This window comes from Chlamydotis macqueenii, chromosome Z (assembly GCF_036417535.1).
Source record: "Chlamydotis macqueenii isolate bChlMac1 chromosome Z, bChlMac1.mat, whole genome shotgun sequence".
In the NCBI taxonomy this organism is placed as follows: domain Eukaryota; kingdom Metazoa; phylum Chordata; class Aves; order Otidiformes; family Otididae; genus Chlamydotis; species Chlamydotis macqueenii.
In genome coordinates, this window is record NC_141593.1 from 37,374,045 (window position 1) to 37,395,858 (window position 21,814).

At 39.5% G+C, this 21,814-nt stretch overlaps 1 protein-coding gene across 2 annotated transcripts in view; it reads right to left on the reverse strand.

The window, feature by feature from the left end:
* Nucleotides 1-16,922: 16,922 nt before the first annotated feature.
* Nucleotides 16,923-21,814, reverse strand: part of ANXA1 (annexin A1) — a 419,725-nt gene continuing 414,833 nt past the window's right edge. For both annotated transcript variants that reach the window (XM_086771555.1, XM_086771554.1), the window contains exons 11-13: nucleotides 20,843-20,901; nucleotides 18,691-18,813; nucleotides 16,923-17,312 (exon numbers count right to left, since the gene is read on the reverse strand). In XM_086771555.1, coding sequence (XP_086627681.1) covers nucleotides 17,253-17,312; nucleotides 18,691-18,813; nucleotides 20,843-20,901 — 242 coding nt within the window. In that variant the 3' untranslated portion in view covers nucleotides 16,923-17,252. The remainder of the gene's footprint in view (nucleotides 17,313-18,690; nucleotides 18,814-20,842; nucleotides 20,902-21,814) is intronic.

Below are 21,814 nucleotides of genomic sequence, written 5' to 3' on the forward strand. Positions count from 1 at the left end.
TTTAAAATGCTCCTTTTGTAATGATGTGTCATCTGGTGGTCAAAACTGCGAATCTTGCAGAAGCTTTGTTGAATGTGATCTACATAGCATCAGGAGACTCTACTCTTAGCTTGTAACAGTCTTTACTCCTACCAGGGACAATCCCAGAACTTGCACAATGGTCCTCTGAATGAAACAGTGCAAAGCAAATAATTATGTAATGGCATAGTGAAAGACAGAGAAATGCAGAAATGAGGGGGGAAATGTGGTACGAGATTCTTCCAGCTAGTATTAGGAAGGCTATAGATTGCACTAGCTGCAATTCCTAACGAGTATTTTTGTAAACCTATGAGTACTTGTACAATACAGATTTTGACAATTCCCATAATATGAAATGGCTCAAACTACCATTACAATCAACAGCCATTACAATCAACTGCGGGAAATGGTAGGAAGATGCTGAAATGCCTTTTCTGCTAAGTTGTCATTTACAGAGACTGACCTCAGACTGTTTTTTTCCTTGCTGATTAGACCATCCCTTACTGCAGCCACGACTCTGATTTGATACAGAGGAATAACACAGAAACTCTTTGTTCTGGGTTGGTTTTTTTTTGTTGTTGTTGTCTTGTCACTTTATGCAGACTTCTAACATTTTGCCAATGTCAAGAATGCAGATCAAAGATGTTCAGGGTATGTTAATAGATTTGTGGGTGCTGACTGACTACCACTGTCTTTGCTTATTTCATGTCACTATAATTACAAGCTGGAAGAAAAAAAAAAAAAATAGACAGCCTTGCCTCTAAAAAGATGCTACCAAGGACTTTTTACATAGGCACCTGAAAAAAACCCACAACTTCCCCTTCCCACCCCCAAGCTGTCACATTGCAACCTGCTGCTCCGTGGGTTTGCAAACATTTCTGTTGCTGTGTCTGAAAACAATGTAGTAGCGACAGGCTTACCTGTTACTGACGGTTGTATTATGCTATTAACAGCTTCTGCAAACTCTGGTATTTCATTTGTTTATGAGTACTCTCACTTTTATCTCTGTGAAGGCAGCAGTCCAGACATCACTCCGTACAGCACCATACAGCATTCCCCTAAGCACACTACCGAAGGATAAAAAACAAATGAACTAAACTCCACCACAAACTGGAGTGTGGGGTCTACTGCTTTTTTTAGTAACAGCAGATTTATGCAAATACAACTTTGTTGGTGTCAGTGAGCTCAGAGGAAGTGGGAACAGAACTGGGAATTCCAGCTTTTAAACGGAGTTGGCTGTTTTACCTCTGCACACATCACTGCAGAGATTTCTCTGGTAGTTATCCATTGCAAATTAATTGCTGTTATGGCTCACCATCGGATTAGAAAATGCACCTGACTTGAAAGAGCAGATGGAATTTGAGATGTTGGGTAAAGTCCGAGTTCAGTATTTACTTTTTTCATTTTCCTTCCAGTGGATGGTCAATCATTAAACAACCTTTAACTTGCAGGAGCGTGTGTTTGTTCACCAACATATTGCACACAATATCTGAAGATGTATTACAAATAGTTATGTTGACTTTCTCACATTAATGCAAGATTAAAAAAAAAAAAAGACCTAGATTACCTCAAAAAAGACTTGCTTATGAGTCTTTTGAAACGTCTTATCACCCATCTTTTTGAGGAGGAGATGGGAGTATTGCATATGTAGGAGAACAACCATATAGAGCAGTGTACCTTTCTCATAAGGGCAATATTAATGTTAGCTACGTATTTCCTATGGGCTTTATTGGCATCCATTTCTCTTAAACCTGCCTTCAAGAATGCAGGAAAGTTGTAGAATGGCACAGATTCCTTCTGGCAATTCTTGTCTCCATTAGGTCATTTTTAAAATATTTTTTTTTCTGAAAAGAGAAATCAAATCTCATCAGATACACTTCATAAGTAACAATAGTCAGTATTATGGTTTTGTTTATTTGTTGTTTCTGTTGCTAAAAGACCAGAGAGTTAAAGTTCTTAGTTAGGGGGACAGAACTAAATGAAAATTAATTTGAAGGTTCTTCCCTATTCATTAGCACCTCCCGAGTGAGCTATGGGAGTAGTCGTATTTCTTCAGTGGTAAAATATACAGCTCCACTTAAAAAATGATAAAACAGCTATTGTCTCTAGAGTGTGTGTGTGCAACAGAAATTAGCTCTTTAACTCTGACTTGATTTCTAGATGATGATTCCCTTGAAGGAGTGTGTACGCCAAAGTAAAGGCTGGACCCTGTAGGAGTGCAAGGAGGATGCAAGGAGTATTTCCCCTGAGCCCAGAAGCAAGTGTGAAAACACAGCCTTTTCCTTGGAAATAGCTTCAAATGGTTTCAGCACATGCTCCAAAACTGTCAGTGGAACTAGAAATCTCTTTGAAAAGGTAACTGAAACAGGAAGGTAAAAGATATATCAACAGCCATTCTGGCCTCTTCTCAGCAGCTGCACTTAACCTGTGGCACTGGCCTTAGCAGGGCTAAAGAGCATGTGGTGTCATTCTTCTATGTTTTCTGGATTTGAGTGTGTCCTCATGCTTTCATGAACATTTCCAGTAAAATGAAAGCCCTTATACTTTTTACATCACATGGCAAGAAACATGCTAAAATATTTTGTCGTTAAAATAGTGAGATATCTTAAAGTACATACTGTGGAGGTTAATAGGAGACAATGGGCTGGCAAGACACATCCACTGGGGACCTCTAAGGAAGGTTGACCCAATGTGCTCTTCCAGATGTATCTTTGTGAGTGCTTTCTTCCTGTGTTAAAGGATGATTAACAGTCATTTTGGGGATGCAAACTGTAATGTGCAGTCATTGGAATAAGTAAGTGTATGCTTAGGTTTATTATTAAGATATCTTGATGCAGTAGAGCTGTGCTCATCTTTCAGCTTGATTATTGGATTTGCCTACTTCAATGCATCAGCACTATAAACTGTACTGGGAAAATTTATTTTTGGTAATATTCATTTAACAGAACATGGTACTTTCAGTTTTGACAAAGAATACTAGTATTTGTGAAAAATCACATATAAAGAAAAAGATATTTTTTCTTTTACTTAAAACCTCTCAACCTTCTTATCATTGGGATCTACGTGAAGTACAGGTGAATAGGCAGATGAGTTCATGCTGAACACTAACAACTTTGTGCTTTTATTAATTTTTCTTTTTGTCTTGTGAGGCATTTAAAAATTTCTAGGGTTTAAAAGGCACTTCACCTAGCTGAAGATTATTGGGTCTAACCAAAAGGGATGTATGTGGCAACAGGATATTTGAGACTATAATAAGGATAGCTACTGTCCCTGTTATTGAAAGTGTTAATCTAGGTTTGTAATTTAGGACTGCTTTCTGACCCCAGACTGTTCTCATGTTTCTGTTTGGTGCTCCTGATTTAAAGCACTTGTATCGATCTGTATCTGACAAGCTTTTCATCAAGAGTCAGGCTTACCACAGTGGGTCAGGCACACGTAAGTTTTAGACCAAATCACTTTGGTACTATCTACAATATCCTCAAAAAGCTATTGAAAGCTCTGATGCTGGATGCAGCTGCCCTTCTATTAAGCCATGGCAGCTGTAAAGAGATGACACTATTTGCATCCTACTTGTTGTCACCAGCAGTCCAAAGCATTGACCACGAGTGCTATATATACATCCAGGAATCCTAAAGCACCTTGCAGGTACCATGAAGGAAAGGGTTACCTACCTCAGTCCAAGGACCAGGGGCCCCTGCAAGGGGCAGGGCAGACCCTCAGCCATCTTCCCTGATGTTTAGTAACTTCTATACATACATGGAATAGACTTTTCCTGTTTCTAGGTGCGTGAACTGCAGTGCAATGCCTGATTGAACTGCATCGAACAATTAATTGTAACCACAGACAGCAGGCTAAAAAGGTTACAGGCATCTTTAGTCACAGTAAGAGCAGACAGTTTAAACAAATCAAGAATGCTAATAATGTGTTGTATTTGCATTTCTTTTCCAGGCGAGCACCTTTTTGTCGCAGCAAGCAACTCAGTTTCAGAATCATCTTTGTAATACCTGACAATGCGTTTCAGATTCCATAATGCAGATACTACAAGGTGGGGCAGGGGGAGAAAAGAAAGAAATTTAGATGGGATTGGTTAAAATAGAAGTTTATTTAATGTAAAATGGATGACGCTGGGTTTGGGGTTTGGGTTTTTTTCCTTTTCTATATCAAATAACTGAGTCATTGCTGGAACTTTTAAACTGTAGCGGTTTGTTATGATTGCATTTGCAAATATCTGATGAAAATGTGTAAATCAGCCAACTTAGACTTTAAATCTTCCTGTTGATTTTACAAAAATGGTATGTACACAGAGTGCGTGTTTTCATGACCCTCTATACCATAAACGTACAAAGTAAAACTATTTTGCTGTACCTTTGGGAGGTCCAGCACAGAGTTCATGGCTCATGGAGAGCAGATCCCTGTTATGAAGCAGAGGTACACTGTGGGAAACAGAGGACCTTTTCCTATCCTGCTTGACAGACATTTCTGAGGTAGTTTTTGTACACTCTTACTTTAGCCTGTCTACAAGTTTTGTAATGCAGCTTTTGCCTTGTAAGACTTAGACTTTCCAATGGCAGTAACTGTCCTGGGTATGATTTTAGCTGTGAAAATTATGTGACTAGCTAACATCACTGTACAGGAGGCTATTAGACCTCCAGTCCCATTAATACAAGTAGCAAAACAAGGTAGGCAGGGGGAAAAAAAGATTCCAAAACACATGTGGAACTACTATGAATTAACAAATAGCTTCCTACACAGTGCCCAGTTATTTTTCCTTTTTTTTTTTTTAAACAAGCAAACAAACCAGCAACAACTAGAATTTAAGAATTTACTTTTCTATACATCCTAATACAATTTCACACTTTCCATGTACAGGACAATGAATATGACAAAAGCATACTAAAAGTTATACATAAATACAAATATATTCAGTGAATATGCCTGATTTGAAGAAGATTTTGATTCTCACTAAGTCAATGGTGCAGATATACTCATTTCTCTTGCAGCTACTGTATTTAATCTCCACTTCATACAATTACCAATTAGATATAATTAACCAGATTTTCATTTCCAGGATAGCAGCTTTCTTAGCTTAACTGTTGCTTTAAAGGATGTGCATAAAGAGAAATCTTGGCTGGTAAAAAACTACAGAAACCACTCCTCTCTTTGTCTGAAAAGAAAGAAAAAGGTGTATTTGTGGCATACATACATCCCAGAATGGATCCAGACAGAACTAATAGGTCCATGCTTAGCAAATTCTAAGCATTTGAAAGACAATTTTCACCCAGCCTATAGAAATCTAACTCAGTTCTGCAGAATTCTGCAAGTAGAAAAATCTGGAGATTTCTCCAATTTATATGTATAATTTAAGGTGTTGGGGATATGCAAAACTACCTTAAAAAAAAACCCTCTTTGTGTTCATATGACTCAACACCAGCTGAAAGGCGTAGCCACAGTGTGCAGCTCACAATTTATCTACCCCTAAGATAAAGGAGAAGTTCTCAAACAGAGACACAGAACTACTAGTCATAATAAAGTACATCTTCTTACATCAGCTCTTGCAATTTGTTAAGTGACAGTTTGTTCATCCTGCACGTGCCTAGGGAGAAAAGGTACATATATAAAGAAAAACAGAATTAATATGAAAAGTAAATTGCAGTGTTACAAGAATAAATATCCAAATACAATGTTTTCCTTAGGGATTAATGACCACCTAGTGGATGCCAGTCATTAATGACAGATAATTTCTCTCTGTCCATCTTTTATTTGTCTATTTAATTTGTACCGTACTGAGCACACAATGTGCTGTCACGCACCTGCATCTAGTTCATTATGAAATATGAAATCAGGTGGGAGAAATCATAGAATCATAGAATAGTTTGCATTGGAAGGGACCTTTAAAGGTCATCTAGTCCAACACTCCTGCAAGGAGCAGGGACATCTCCGACCAGATCAGGTTGCTCAGAGCCTCATCCAACCTGGCCTTGAATGTTTCCAGGGCTGGGGCATCCACCACCTTTCTGGGCACCCTGTTCCAGTGTTCCCCCACCTGCACTGTAATTTTTTCTGTTTCTAATATCTGAATCTAATATCCTAATCTGAATCTACCTCCTTCTGTTTTAAAACCATTATCTCTTGTCCTATCACAACAGACCCTGCTAAAGAGTTTCTCCCCGTCTTTCCTGTAGGCCCCCTTTAGGTACTGGAAGACCACTATCAGGTCTCTCCCTGGAACCTTCTCTTCTCCAGGCTGAACAGCCCCAACTCTCTCAGCCTGTCCTTATAGGAGAGGTGCTGTGGCCCTCTGATCATCTTTGTAGCCCTCCTCTAGGCTCTTTCCAATAGGTCCACGGACTTCTTATGTTGCGAGCTCCAGAGCTGGACACAGTACTCCAGGTGGGGTCTCACTGGAGCAGAGGGTCAGAAAAATCTCCCTTGATCTGCTGGCCACGCTTCTTTTGAGGCAGCCCAGAAGGCAGTTGGCTTGCAGTACTGCTATATGTCACTGTAGTCTTCACAGCTGTAGAGGAAAAACTGTAAAAGCAGGCGCACGAGGAGAAACAGAGGTTTGCAGTACAAGTGCCAGCCTTGCAGTGGGGCATGAGGAAAACAAGTCTAGGTGGGAAAACACACTGAGGAGGAAAAGAATAGAAACTATATCAAAGCTGGGAGAGTGAAAATCCATCACTGCTGATGAAAGTCCTAGTGAAAAGCGTCAGAGAGAGAGGGGGCAAACAGGCAATGATGAAAAGCACCAGTCAATGTTAAAGAAGTAACAGGAAGATCAGCAAGAAATCGGTGCCGTATAAAAGACAAAATAAATGACTAGCCTTTCAGCTGAGTGAATGAAACCAGAGCTACAAGTCAACTGGAGAGATGAGACTAAAGATTTATGAGGGTAAGGCCATAAGAGAGCTGTCAGCATAGAAGATGAAGTCCTCAGAGAGAAAGAGAGAAGATTCCAATGACAAAAAGAGATCCAGAAGTCAATGTCTGAAAGGAAAGCTAACACAAAGAGAGCAAACAGGAAACTTACTGCAGTACGATGTCAATGAAGTACAGCTGAATGCAGAAATATCTTTCACAAAATGAAAAAGACTGAAAAAGGGCAGAAGAAATACAAGTGATAGTGGAAAGGATACTAAGCCAAAGATGCTTGGGTTTTGATGCTGGGTAAGAAGGGACAGGAGATGGACAGTTTCTCCACATGCAAATGGCTTCTGAGACAGTGCTGGATGAAGGGATATGCGTCTCTACTACAGACAGAGGTTGAGGAACTGAGCACATACAGTGAAACGATTTCCAAGAGAGAAGCAATTGTTCTAGAGATACCAGTAAATGGAGGAAAAGGAAAAGGGGACAGGTATGATGTTAGAAACCAAAGCAGGGTGGATACTGCCATGAATGACAGGAAGAGCCTTCATATGAAATCCAAATTTGTACTAGATTCTGCTAAAAGATCTTCAGGCCTTGACTTCTCCTCCTATATCCCCGGGATACAGAACTGCAGAAATGCTAGAAATAAGTGAGGAAGTGAAAAAATATGGCAGAGAAAGGAAAATGCAGGGGAGGGGAGGGGAAAGGAGAGGGGAAGCGGAAGGAAGGGGAGCGGAGAGGAGTGGAGGAGAGGGCAGTGGAGGAGAGGGGAGGGGAGGAGAGGGGAGGGGAAGGGGAAGGGAGGGGAGGGGAGAACATCCTGTCTTATGAACCTGGCACAGTGAGAGCAAAACTGCATGGAAGTCAGCGGTGATGTGGGACTATGTCCATGGAAATAGGAGTAAAGGAGTGAAACTAAGGGGCACAAAAAGAGTCAAGAAGATCTCACTTTCAGAGAAGATCAAATAAAACAGGAAAACTTCAGAACGGGTGGTTTTTCTCCTGGGCTGTTTTTCTCCTGGCTTGGCCCTGGAGTGAATTTCCCCTGTCTGAGCACGGAAAGATGCTTAAGAAACCAATGTAATTTCTGATTAACTTAATGCTTCAGGGATTAATTTTACTTTGAACTCTGGAGTTCCTCATGGCAAAATTCCAGGAGCCAAATTCTGGTTTTGCTTAAATACCTATAACCCTACCACTCTCACTATTAGACTGTTTCTTACTGACAATCTAGTGCACTGCTGCCTGGATGAGGCATTTGCCATGCGATGTCTGGACAAGCTATCAGTGCTTCTGTGAAAGTCAGCTGGGCACTGTGGAGGTAGAGTACCAGATAAAGATCTACAAATGTTGATATAGGTGTATTTATACCACAGCAATTCCACTAAAAGCTGTACAAACTCACAGAAGCACAATTGAGAACAGGAGATGGGCTCAAAGTACAAGTGCACAAGGGAGTGGATGACACTGTCATATGACAGCTGATTTGTATCTGCAGGGTATTTATTTTCATTCAGATAAGGGTGTAGATGCCACTCTCCTACCAGTAGTTTGTATCTATAATACAACTTATGTTAATGAAAAATAAAACACTTTATCAGTAAACGAAACTCAAGTCTTCATGCATCTTTCCCATAAATATAATATTCATTGATGTACTGGTATGTGTGCTTGTCAACAGTCAGTCATTAACACTCTTTTATAACTGCCACTTATTATATTAACTATTTGTTCTCATTTATCAACTAGAAAAGAAAAGCAGCATCAGACCCTTGGCTTCAGTTCTTCTTAATTCACAGAGCATGAATGAAACATGACAACTAGGAAAATGCATGATGCTGTCCATCACCATGTTCATCTTTTCTGTCTCTCTCTCTCTCTAAATGCACTTTTTACAATTATACGTTAGAAAAGGACCTAAATACAAATACATGTGCCTGCAAACATACTTCTATTAACCATTGTGGAGGAAAATGGTACTAGAAGTTTTGTATATGTTTACATCTATTTTTGTTGATAAAGAAATTAATATTTCTACATTGTATTTTATTAATTAAACTATTCCAGTAAAATACTACAGAGTAGCATTGTCTATACTATTTTGAATTTTACTATGGTACTGGTAGCTGGAAAAAAAAACTTTAAAAAGCACTGTAGCAAACCAGGTATCCCTACAAATGCATTTCCCATGAAAATGGTAGAACAGAATATGGAAGATTTCTAGATGTCACTGAAAATAAAACCTCATGACATGTTTTAATTCAGTTCTGCAGGCATTCCCTGATATGTTGCCAAGTGGTCACTGAATTCAATAATTTAGGCAGATTACTAGACAACCTCTATTTTTAGGGATCCATCTGGTATTGCAGCTATTGCAGCTGATCGGATTACTGCTATATCCTGCTAGGTAAAATGCATGGATGCTGCAAGAGAAACCTGCACTACACCACTCTAGTTCCAATGTCAGGCCGATTGCTGGAAGTGTAGATCCTAATTTATTTTCAAACATCATTACTTTATAATTAATTCATGAAAACATATGTCGTGCTTATATTTTACACTTTGCCTTTTTGTATCGCATGTAATGGAAGAGGGACTGACAAATTCAGGGACTATGAAATGGGCTCCCTAATATTTTAAGCAAAGCCACAATGTGAAGATTTATTTAAAAAAAAAAATCCAAAACACCACACAAAACACCCAACTTTCTGGAGGGGCGGAGGGGTCGGGGGAGTGCCTTTTTCCTGCAAGTGTCAACAGCTACATCTAGTGTTTTTAGGCAGTACAGACAAGTTCTCCTACAGCCAAGCTGCATCTTGGGAAAGCATTTTGTATACTGCACTAGGGGGAAAGGTAAAAATCTTCCCTAATGTAGAGCTATGTAATTAACAGCACTGATGCTTCACTGAAGCTACTTTTTTTTTTTTTTCAGTTTGTCTTCTGCAAATCAATCTATGGAGACTGAGGTTTCTTTGTCGTTGTAAGTTTTAAGCTGTATATTTGTAAGAGTGTAATATACTACATTTCATAGATTGTATTTTCCTTAATAATAGACTAAATACATATATAGACGAAATGAACTTGAAATTATAAATTTCAGTGTCCACGGTTTACATTTTGTGGAGTGGGATTAAGTAAGTTCAAGTAATTTGCCACATGTTTATATCTGCATTTGACAAAACAAAACCACCAAACTATAGCATTGTTTCCAGACCTGGCTGATGTACCATGGATTAACAAAATTTCCAGTTTTCCATAAGACTAAGTATCATGTTTTTAGACATTCCAGAGGAATTCACCTCAATCCAATAGAGGCAAACTTGATACATTTCAAACAATGACACATACTGATAATTTCAGAAAATACAACAAAAATTCCATACACAACACCCCCAGTCTTTTCTGAGGAAGAGATTAGTGTTTGTAGGAATAATAAACAATGTATATTGTTTATTCTTATCCACTTATTATTTGGAATAAATAAGCCTGGAAATAAAATTATCAATTCATAAATCAAAAGCATTTATTTGTCAATAACTTGGTACTAACTCAAACGTGAAACACCTAGAAAAATATAATAAAAGTCTCCTAATCATCATCATAATTAAACATGCATGACTGGAGTGCTTTGCTGTAAAATAGCAAAAATATCAGAAGAACTTTTACAATTCAGTTGGACTTCTTGAAGTCTGACATAGCCTCCCAAGAACCTTATAAGAAATTTGTCAGTAGCTTAGCAGCCAAGTTCTAGCATAGGTTAGAATATGGTAAGAGGTGGTGGGAAAAAAAAAGTGTTAAATTTCAAAACTGGTAAAACTGAACAATAAGTCCAAACTTTCTGTTTATTCATCAATTTACATTCATCGGCTATTTGGAAAAATCATATCACAATATTTTATAACAACCCATGTTTTTTTTAATGTGGGTAGGAAGGAAGGACTAAGTGAAATAGGCATGGTAAATTTAATTGCAGATGTAGGTTATTATTGCTAGAGTCATACAAATGAGTATTAGACAATACTAATTAACTACAACTGTTCAGGAAACCTACATTAGTATCACAGTGAACAATTTAATGAAAAGGTCTGCATAGTACAATTAAAGAACATACAACAGCTAACTTCTGCCCTTCTTTATTCAGACAAATCCAGAAACATCTGATCCATTATGTGTAAAGAATAGCATAGAAAACAAGACTAAATATGGTGATGGTCACCTTCTTTAGCTACAAAAAGTTGTCATCACTTTTGTAATATCTGGGTTCCTTACAAGCAGCTTGTTTAGCTTTTCTACACCTGGTCCCCTTGAATGACGGAAGGACTTCAATAGCTTGCAAAATAAGACACTGAAAAATTAAAGGCCTGATTTTCAAAGACTTTTTAGTGTACCTTATTCCAATTATTTTAACAAAAAGTAGCATATAATAAGTGCAAAAAAAAAAAAAAAAGAAAACAAAAAACCAACCAGTTGAAAACATTCTGTACAGGTCACCCCTGAAATAGAGATGGAAAAACAGCTTAATTTCTGAAAAGGGATTGATATTTTTTTATCTTTATGCTAGGTAAACACATAGGGCTGCTTAGCTGTATCGCCTTGCCATAGCACCTTCTGCTATGGTATCTCTTAGATTTGCCCAAATCTGCTAAGTAATAATCTCCACTTAAGAATACATCAGCTACTCCTAGTTATTTTGTTCCCCTACACTTTACATATGAAACCAGAGCATCCAAAAAGATTACTGTAGAGAGGAAAAAAAAAAAAAAAAAAAAAAAACTCCATTTTGCATCACAAGCGGAAATATTTGAGTTCTCATTACTCTGAACGCTAAAAACAGCGTCCGGATAAGATCATTGCTTGTTTGATACTGAATGTCTGTTGTAGTACACTTCCTTGTCCTTGTTCTCAACTTACTCACGAGGTGGCACCAGAGCTCAAATTTTTTGAAACACCGCTCGAAACTCGGATGCCTTTTTCTTGCTTCTTGGCAATTTATCATTTGTTTTGTCAGGGCAAAGCCGAAAGTGCCAGAAGAGCATTCACAGTGAAAGAGAAACGGCAGAACCTGTCCAGCTGGTGGATCAGAAAGTAATAATAAGCTAAATATGACAAATATTGCATTTTATCAAACAGCAGTGAAAGAATTAGTGCTATTTGAAGGAATCGTTTTCCAATATTTTCAAACAGATTAAAAAAAAAAACTACCATTCTTTAAGAAAGCTTTTTCTGTCTTGCATCACTGAAGATGAAGGGTGATTCTTTCATTTCCAGGGCTGCTTTGAAGCAATGTCTTCATAGTGCTTTCCTACTTATAAGCTGCAAGTGTACAAGGATGAAAAAAATTCACATTTCAATCCTCTTTTTGCTTTTTTTTTGTGACCTTTTGGTCCCTTTCCCTCCTACTAACTTACATCAAAGCAAGGAAGCCTTCTCATTAATTTCACCATGGCCTTTTCTGTAACATATTTACTGACATTTCCTTTTCTCTTGATTTCATCCCTTACCTCCCCTTTATAAGCTTTAAACAGCTGGACAGCCATTCTTCATTAAGTGGGTGGGCTACCATTCCTCAGAAGTCTTAGCTGCATGCAAAGAGCCCCACCCTACTGCAGTTTAAATACGTATCTTTCTGAAAAAGCACACCTGACTGTCTTAAAAACATGACAAACTATTTTCCTTCTATCCCCTGTTCTCACTTGATTAAAGGCTTCTTTATGTTTGTGGGCTGTTATGAATGACTCTCCCTACCTCAGAACAGGGTTATAAAATTTGTACATTGTGGTTCACTAAAATACTGGTGAAAATTCCACCACACTGATTATGCCTGATCAAGCCTTCCTCCAGACAGTCTGAATGAGACTTTACAGTCTGACTTTGGTGTGGTGAACTTTTTGTTTGGTTTTTAGATAAGTTTAGAAAGACTTGTAAACCCCTTTTTATTTCTCCCCTTTTGTTCTTCCTTGTACTGGTGCTTAATTTCTAATGTGACACTTTGTCCTTTGATAGGCACAAAAGATAAGACCAAACAAGATCCAAATGACCTTGTTTACTTGTCTTCTCTGGTAACTCAGCTTCTCTTAAGAATATTCTGACTAGAGTGACTGATACTTAGAGCATCACTTATATTGCTCTGTTGATGCTCTTCTCAATTTGCATAGAAAACTGCCTGATTTGTGCTAGCCCATTTAATTCTCTCTCTCTCTCTTCTCCCCTTGATTGTTCAGCACAGCTCTTTAGGATAAGGACTGCCCTTTCTTAATGTCAGGAAAACACTTTGCCACTTAGGTGTTGCTATAACTGAAAACCTTTTTTTTTTTTTTTTTTGTTTTCAGTTTAGAAATATCTTCCCCTTCTACTCAGACTGTCAGAGAGTCTTCTGGCAGTGAAATGGATGGTGCAATCACACTGTTCCACAAGTATTAACCTAAGCCTTATTTTTTACAGTACTTGAAAAAGTTTCTGGTCTTTAATAGTTGGCTGCAAATTTCCCATGGAAATAAGGAGTTGTATAAATACATCGTAACATTGAAATGGCCATAAGAGTAGAACTTTTTTTAAAAATAATTTCTGGGTTTTTTTAACATGTGTGGAAGTAGCATCCTCATTGTACAGAAATGTGCATCTCTCAGACTAGGTGAATGCTTGGGGGGATTTAGCTGGCTTGCAGTGGTAGTAAGCCTGTGACTCCTCATTGATACACCACTACACAGAACAGCGCAATCTCTCCTCTTCAAAACAAGCAGCATTTGCATTTGCAGAAATAGACCAAACATTACACAATCAAAATGCAACTACTCTTGCCCTTAGCAAGGATACACATAACAATATTGTGAAATATCTTAAAATTAGGAGAGCTGTTTAGAATGCAGCGATGTACAGTAATCATCTCCTTCTGTTATACAGTCCTGCAAAACTTGTAATCAGGTAACAACCATTTTTCTATTAATAACACATTTAACTTCATACCATCTTCTCCTTCACTCTAAATTATAGGTACTCACTTGTCCACATTTTGAAGTTGAATAGTTAGGCTGGGCTCTTACAAAGAACAGGCTGCTGCTGAGCCTCTCTTGAGCTCAGACAAAACAAAAGAGACCACTTCAAATAAATTTAATTTTTTTATCATTCCTTCAGCTTTAATTTGAAGTGATATTTAGAAACGTGCTATATTTGTTTTGATAGATCTTTTGCATCTTTTGGCTTCTCTAGTCAACATACTTCTTGAAAAACAATTCTTTCCTATGGTGATGAAATCAGGTTCTTTCCTTTTGCATAGCTACAGCACCTCTCAATTTCACAATGACTGAAATGTTGAAACAAGAGTTTCATCATTAGGCTTACTGGTTACAAGTTAATTAGTTACGAACCATCCGCTAAGTACAGGTTTGCTCTGATGTTTTTTGTTTCTCCAAGGGTCTGGCCAGGTAGTGTCTCAAAATCCACTCACTGAAGTTTCTTCACTTTTAATAGGTTGTTACCCATGCTAAACAGGGTAGCAAAGCACATATGCTTTCTTTGAGCATGTATTTATATGCATATCATCAAAACACATATGATTATCACCAGAAGTTCGAAAGGAAACCACAGATGCAACTAATCATTCCCTTCTGTACATTTTCTTTAGTGAGAAAGGAAGCAACAGAGTTCTGTTAAAGAATCAATATACCATCTTCATTTCAGAGTCAGTAAAGTCAGACCTTCTTTCCAATCAACTCCTACTGTCACAATCAACCTTTCCAACTCATCATTACACGGAGTAAAGGGTCAGGGAATTGCATTCGCATGGGACTTAACTCGTAAGAAAATACATTTTTTGCTAGTGTGTCGTAGTTCAGCCCTGATCAGGACCAGACTACGCAGTCTCTCTCTCACTCCCCCCACCCTCCGAGAGAACAGGGAGAGAAAATATAAGGAAAAACGGCTCGAGGTTTGAGATAAGGACAGGGAAAAATCCTTAAAGTTACCGTCACAGGCAAAACAGACTCGACTTGGGGAAAACTATTCATTTATTATTACAAACAGCAGGATAACGAGACAGAGAACAAGATAACCTCCCTCCACCCCTCCCTCTTCCCAAGCTTAACATTATCTCTACTACCTTCCCCCCCCCCCAGCGGCACAGGGGGGAAGAGGGAATGGGGGTCGCAGTCAGTTCATCATACGTTGTTTCACGCCGCTGCTTCATGGTCGGGGGAAGAACTCCTTACATTCCTCCCCTGCTCCATCGTGGGGTCCCTCCCACGGGCCACAGTCCTTCGTGGAACTGCTCTGGCGTAGGTCATCTCTTCCACGGGTGCAGTCCCTCTAGAACAGCTGTCCCAGCAGGCCCTCCACGGGCCACAGCTGCCTTCAGGCATCCACCTCCCCCGGTACGGGGTCCTTCATGGACTCCAAGTGGATCTCTGCTCCTCCGTGGACCTCCATGGGCTGCAGGGGGACAACCTGCTCCACCATGGTCATCACCACAGGCTGCAGGGGAATCTTGGCCAGGAGCCACATTACTCCTCCCCCCCCTCCTTCTGAACTGACCTTGGCATCTGCAGCCGTTCCTCACAACAGGCTGGTAGATGTCTCTCAGGATCTTTTTTTACATCTTATTCACTTCTCATCTCCTTTCCACTTCTTGCAGCCAGGCTGGACCGAGTCAGGCCCAGTTGGCTGCCTGGCGAGAGGCCAGAGAGTGAGGCCTGCAAGGCCCATGAGGCCTGCGCCTCCCCCTCTGCACCTCTGCCCCCGCTGAGCTTCTTCACATCTTCTCTTCTTTCTCTTTTTTTTTTTTTCTGTTTTCCCATTCTTAAATACGTTATTGCAGAGGTGTTATCACGAGACATTCTGCTACCAATCGGCTCGGCCTTGGCCAGTAGTGGGTCCGCCCTAGGCCTGGCCAAGTCCACTGAACAAAGGGGAGCGACTTCTAGCAGTTTCCTACAGAAGCTACCACCTTAGGCCCCCCCTCACTAACAAAACCACGACAGTGTCACACTCAAAATGTACAAGGTGGTTTGGTTTGGTTTTCTCTGAAGCTTTGGCCAAACAGATCCCTCAGCACACGATCTCTGTGCATGTCTGCTTGTGTCTGTTTTTCCATTTTAATTGACAACCACCATGTATATGTCCCATAAACTTATTTAATTGGAATCTCTCTCTTTTGTTCATGCTATGAGGACAATAAGGATTACCAACGAAGTGAACTGTTGTAGGGTGGGAACTATAGATCTTGGAAAATAATTAGAGCAGATCAAAATTTGGCCCTGTATGAGGCACATGGGAATTTTCTCTCCAGCTCTACCAATGCCAATGTTTCTTCTACAATAACACTTCTCCTTTTCCAAACATCTAGTTCAGTTATCCTAGACCATGCCTATAAGAAGAGGGCTTACAATGTTCAGTACAAATTAGCCAAGATGACCTTTGATTTCCTAATAGTTTAGCATGCTGTTGCTCAAACGAATACTTGGAGATCACCATAACAAAGACCAGCAGTGTTTGCATGTAATGAAGAACCAACAAGTAATGCTTAATTCTGCTCATGTAGAGCTATAATTAACTCATTTGTACAGCATCTGGCACAACTGGGACAGTCTTGGCAAGCATGAACTCTGTCCAAAACAGAAGCTACTAATAGTAGCTTTTTCACTTTGGATATAATATAAAAAGTTTACAGAACTCATCAGGAAAAAGATAAAAGTCCTACATGGGCTATGAAGAGTTTTTTTCAATTTTTTTTCTTTTTTTTTTCCTATGCACAAAATTTAATAAGTTTATTTACTTTGGAATTTAAATGAAAAAGAACAAGACAGAGATATTGTTATCTTTTCAATATTGTTAGATTTTAAAAATAATTTATCTTTAGTTATTTTTCTTACATTTGGCTTACATAAACTCTAGCTAAAGTGAAACAGAAAGGTATAGGCTTAGCTGTACTGTGTGATATTGCTGCAGTCTTTTATGATTATTTAAGTTATTTACTATTTTTTCTCTCATGCACTGTATGCAGACAACTTCAAATGAAATGCAGAAAAACAACAAAGGATATATGAAGTTCTATATGGGTTAATTTTATTTTTGAAAGTTTATTTGCTTTGCATAGTAAGAACTATCTTTTTCATGACTAATGAAGCAAATAGAAACTTGAAGGCATTCTTTGACTATGGATAAATAATGGCAACAACAGATATTAATGCCATTCAGAATACAGATACTGAAAAAAATACATTCTAGGTTATAGGTTTTTGACAAAACACTTATGGACTAAGTACCATTCCAGAGAAACCTCACTGTGTAAAGCCTGTATTTTATGTAGACAGCTGAAGTAAACATAAAGACCTTCAGCTGCAGGGCTTGAATGCATTGCAGGAACAAGAAACTTAGTTATCACTTCCACATAAAGCCACCAGGATGTTTTCATAGTCCCCTTTGAGTTCATCCTGTCAATTTAAGCAGACAAAAAAAAAACCCCACAGGTGTTAACATACTGGTCTCAAGTGAAATAAATTTCAGTAAGCATTCAACATACAGGTAGCAAACTGCAGTCCTTCACCTAAATAAATTAATCACTTGATAACACATGTGCTAGCCACAGACTGAGCTTGAACTGAATACCCTCACTGAAGTTATTCATATGACCTGAAAATAAACACATGCATTGCTAGAGTGGAGCAGAGATAGAAAAGGCCAATAAAAATTCTGGGAGGTCTCATGGCATAAATAATAAGCACAGAAGATTTCTATTCACTCAGGAGCTTAAAGTGAAAATACCTTCCTTGGCTAGTGATGTCCAGTGTTGATTAATATTAAAACACTATACACACTGTATCTGGGATTATCTCAAACACAGGTTAATAGTACAGTAATATTTCATTTACCCTCAGACTGCTTATTCAGCTTGAAAAAAAAAAATTGATAAAGCTCATTAGGTATACATTGTAATTATTACACACTATGTTTTCTGAAATTTGAATCTACTTTGCAGAGACATATGAAATGTTTAGTGCAGCCAAGATATGCCTCAAGCAATTTGGATGCAATCATCTCTTTGGAACACAATGAGGTGATGTAATTACACACCAAATTACAGATCACACACACTCATGATGGAAGAATAAAAGTGATCTTTGGCATCTAACTGAAAAAGTAGGAGACATCAATGGAAAATCAAAAAGGCATTTTGGTACCCATAGGGAATATGTTTATACTCCAAGGAAGACTTTTTTTTTTAAAATGTTGTCTACTGGCATCCACAAAGCTGCTTTGCAAGTTCAGCTTTCTTCAAGACCCTCACTGGTTTAAATTTTCTGGAAAATACATTGGGTGGTCTGTCTCCTTTAAGAAGATATTTTTGTTAGTTTAATTGATTTACTTAAGTCACCTGGAGCACAGGCCAAATAAATGTCAAGTTAACAAGGTATTTGCAGGAATAACTCAAATGTTAAAAACTAATAGCCAGTTGCATCAAATATCTCCCATAGAGTTGTCAGTGCAATAATCTCCACTCTCCTGCCAATGTACCTTATGTCTGCCCAAGAACAAGAACTTCGCCATACTGCAGTCTCCATCCAACTCTTGGCTTCTACTGCAAGATGATACCCTGAGACATGTACCGCTACTAACAAATGGATATAGCTTTCATGACAAAAACCTTACCCCAAAAAATGAATTAGATCTACCAGCATGTGGATCATTGGGAACATGAGTGACTCGGCTACAATGAGTTACTCAGGATGAACTGGTGACTGAGGAGCAGAAGAGTTAACACACCCTTACTAAACTTCTGAAGTAGTTTGGTTGCTTTGAGAGAAAACATACCATAATGGCCTGGCGGAGAGAGATTCCATACAGACTCTTGTAATAGCCTTTGATCTCATTCATATCGACTTCATGGCGTGAAACCATGATTCTGATGAGCTCTTTGTGCCGTGTCCCAAAGCCCTGTTAAAAGAAAAAAAAAAAAAAGGAAAAAAGAAAAATGGAAAAAAGAATCATGTCACTGAAACATCTTAAATCAAGGTTCTGTGCGTTAATCCATCACACTTCTTTGTGGGTGTACAGAGCCAACATCCTATTCCTTTAACATCTCTCATGAAGGGGTCCTCTCTTATCTCCCTTATGTTCCCTATGAGCACAATTCACTTCTGGTAGATTACCTCCACTCCTAGATTTCCTTTTTATGGATTTCTTTTATACGTTTCCTAAAAAGAGGCAATGATGTCCTTCACTGTGCTTGGTAGACACGAGAGACAATCATGCCTTCACTGCCTTTTTTTTACTATTTTTAAGAGTGCAATGAATTATATTTTCATAATTTACTCAATTTTTCACATACTGCTCCTAACCAAGTGACAGGATTTATGAATATACCTGCATACGAGACTGTTTCAGGATCTCCAGCTGCCTCACTCAACTGAGGTTCCAAATTTGCCAGAAGGACCATGGATGTCGTGTCAAAGATTAGACTCCTACAAAGTTACTGTCTACAGCGTTCCTGTCTAGATCTGTAATAGCTTTCCTATTTACTTTTCACTAATATTTTTTGTGGTTTCCTAAGTGTTCTGGTTTTGTTAGTGAGGGGGGGCCTAAGGTGGTAGCTTCTGTAGGAAACTGCTAGAAGTCGCTCCCCTTTGTTCAGTGGACTCGGCCGGGCCTAGGGCGGACCTGCTGCTGGCCAAGGCCGAGCCAATTGGTAGCAGAATGTCCCATGATAACGCCTCTGCGATAACGTATTTAAGTAGGGGAAAACAGGAAAAAGAGGAGGGAAGATGTGAAGCAGCTGAGCGGGGGGCAGAGAGGGGGAGGCGCGAGCCTCATGGGCCTTGCAGGCCTCACCCTCTGGCCTCCCGTCGGGCAGCCGACTGGGCCCAACTCGGCCCGGCCCGGTTGCAAGAAGTGGAGAGGAGATGAGAAGTGAATAAGATGTAAAAAGGATCCTGAGAGGCGTCTGCCAGCCTGTTGTGAGGAACGGCTGCAGACGCCAAGGTCAGTGAAGAAGGAGGGGGAGGAGTAATATGGCTCCTGGCCAAGATTCCTCTGCAACTCGTGGTGAAGACCATGGTGGAGCGGGTTGTCCCCCTGCAGCCCATGGAGGTCCACAGAGGGGCAGAGATCCACCTGGAGCCCGTGGAGGACCCCACGCCAGAGCAGGTGGAGGCCTGAAGGAGGCTGTGGCCCGTGGAGGGCCCGCTGGGACAGCTGTTCTAGAGGGACTGCACCCCGTGGAAGAGATGACCCACGCCGGAGCAGTTTCATGAAGGACTGTGGCCCGTGGGAGGGACCCCATGCTGGAGCAGAGGAGGAATGCGAGGAGTTCTTCCCCTGACGATGATACAGCGGCGTAAAACAACACGTGATGAACTGACCGCGACCCCCATTCCCTTTTCCCCCCCCGTGCCGCTCGGGAGGGGAAGGTAGTAGAGATAATGTTAAGCCCGGGAAGAGGGAGGGGTGGGGGGAGGTTATCTTGCTCCCTGTCTCATTCTCCTGCTAATTTTAGAAAATAAATGAATAGTTTTCCCCAAGTAGAGTCTGTTTTGCCCGTGACGGTAACTTTAAGGATTTCTCCCCGTCCTTATCTCAAACCTTGAGCCGTTTTTCTTATATCATCTCCCCCTATTCTCTCGGAGGGTGGGGGGAGTGAGAGAGAGACTGCGTAGTCTGGTCCTGATCGGGGCTGAACTACGACAGTAAGTAAGAAAAGTTCCAGTTAGCTTTCTGTCACTGTCTAGAGTAAAATGTATATGTTTGAATGGACAGATGCCTTCCTGAACAGTGTACAGCAAACAGTGTATAGCTCCTTCTATTGAAAGACACTCAGATGTTTCAAAGGAAAGAACAGAAAGAGAGAGAGAAATACACTGAATTTCCTTTTGCAGACTGTTTTTATCACACAAAGGGCTTAGAGAGCTCTAGCTAGCTTGTTATTTTTTGGCTTACAAAGCACCCCATGTTTACAAAGAGACGTTACCTTCATCGCCAAGTGGAGTTTTTCTGCAAAGAAAGCTGGCTTGCTTGTGGCACATTTCACTGTAATGAAACAATGAGATGAGGTCACATCTGTTATGTATGTAACAAGCAAGAAAAGGCAAAAGTCCCAGTGTTCCTTCTAGCATATCCTATTTATCTGCTACTTTGTTACCAGTCTTCAAAATATGGGAGAAGTAGCAGTTCCTTTCCTCTTTTCTACTCAGAAAGAAATTCAGTCAGGGAAGAACAGTTACAACACTGTGCTCCCTAGTTTACTGCCACAAAAATAAGAAAGGTGTTGCAGTTCACAAGAAGAAAAATGTGAAAGCATTTGTGTCTTCTACAGCAGAGCTGGAGGTTATGATCTGATGTTTTGTAAACCAAGTTATACTAAGTACTTGCCCTCCACTTCTGATATTAAGAGGGATCTGATGTAACTCATTCTTTTATCCAAAGTACACTGGACTGTGATACAAAAGCTGAGAACAAGATGGGGACCTGGTCTTATCAGTCATCCCTTGTCCACTGCTAAGAGTGATTTAAGTGTGTCACTGCCTCACTTTACTGTTCATGAGGAATAATGATGTTAAGGTTCTTAATACACATGTTTATCACAAACCTTATAAGAACATTTTCTTGAACAAAATCACAGCAGGATTTGGTTTTGCCTTTTTAATAATCATATATTATAAATGTATTTGAAAAACAAAATTCAGAGGAAAGTGGGTTTGATTTTGGTTTTTTGAGGACAGGTTCAAAACTATTGGCTTTTTTATATATATATTGTGCCTGTTCTGAGAGCTCTTTTTGACATATTGGCTTCTTGTAAAGATCTTCCTATGCTGATGACACATCTGTTCTCCTTAAAAGACCTTTCTACATAGCAGAAGAGATATTTCTACTCATTCATCAATTTTAACTGACTTTAAATAAGTCAATTTAGTCACTGTGTTCGGACTAGATTTTCCAAAGT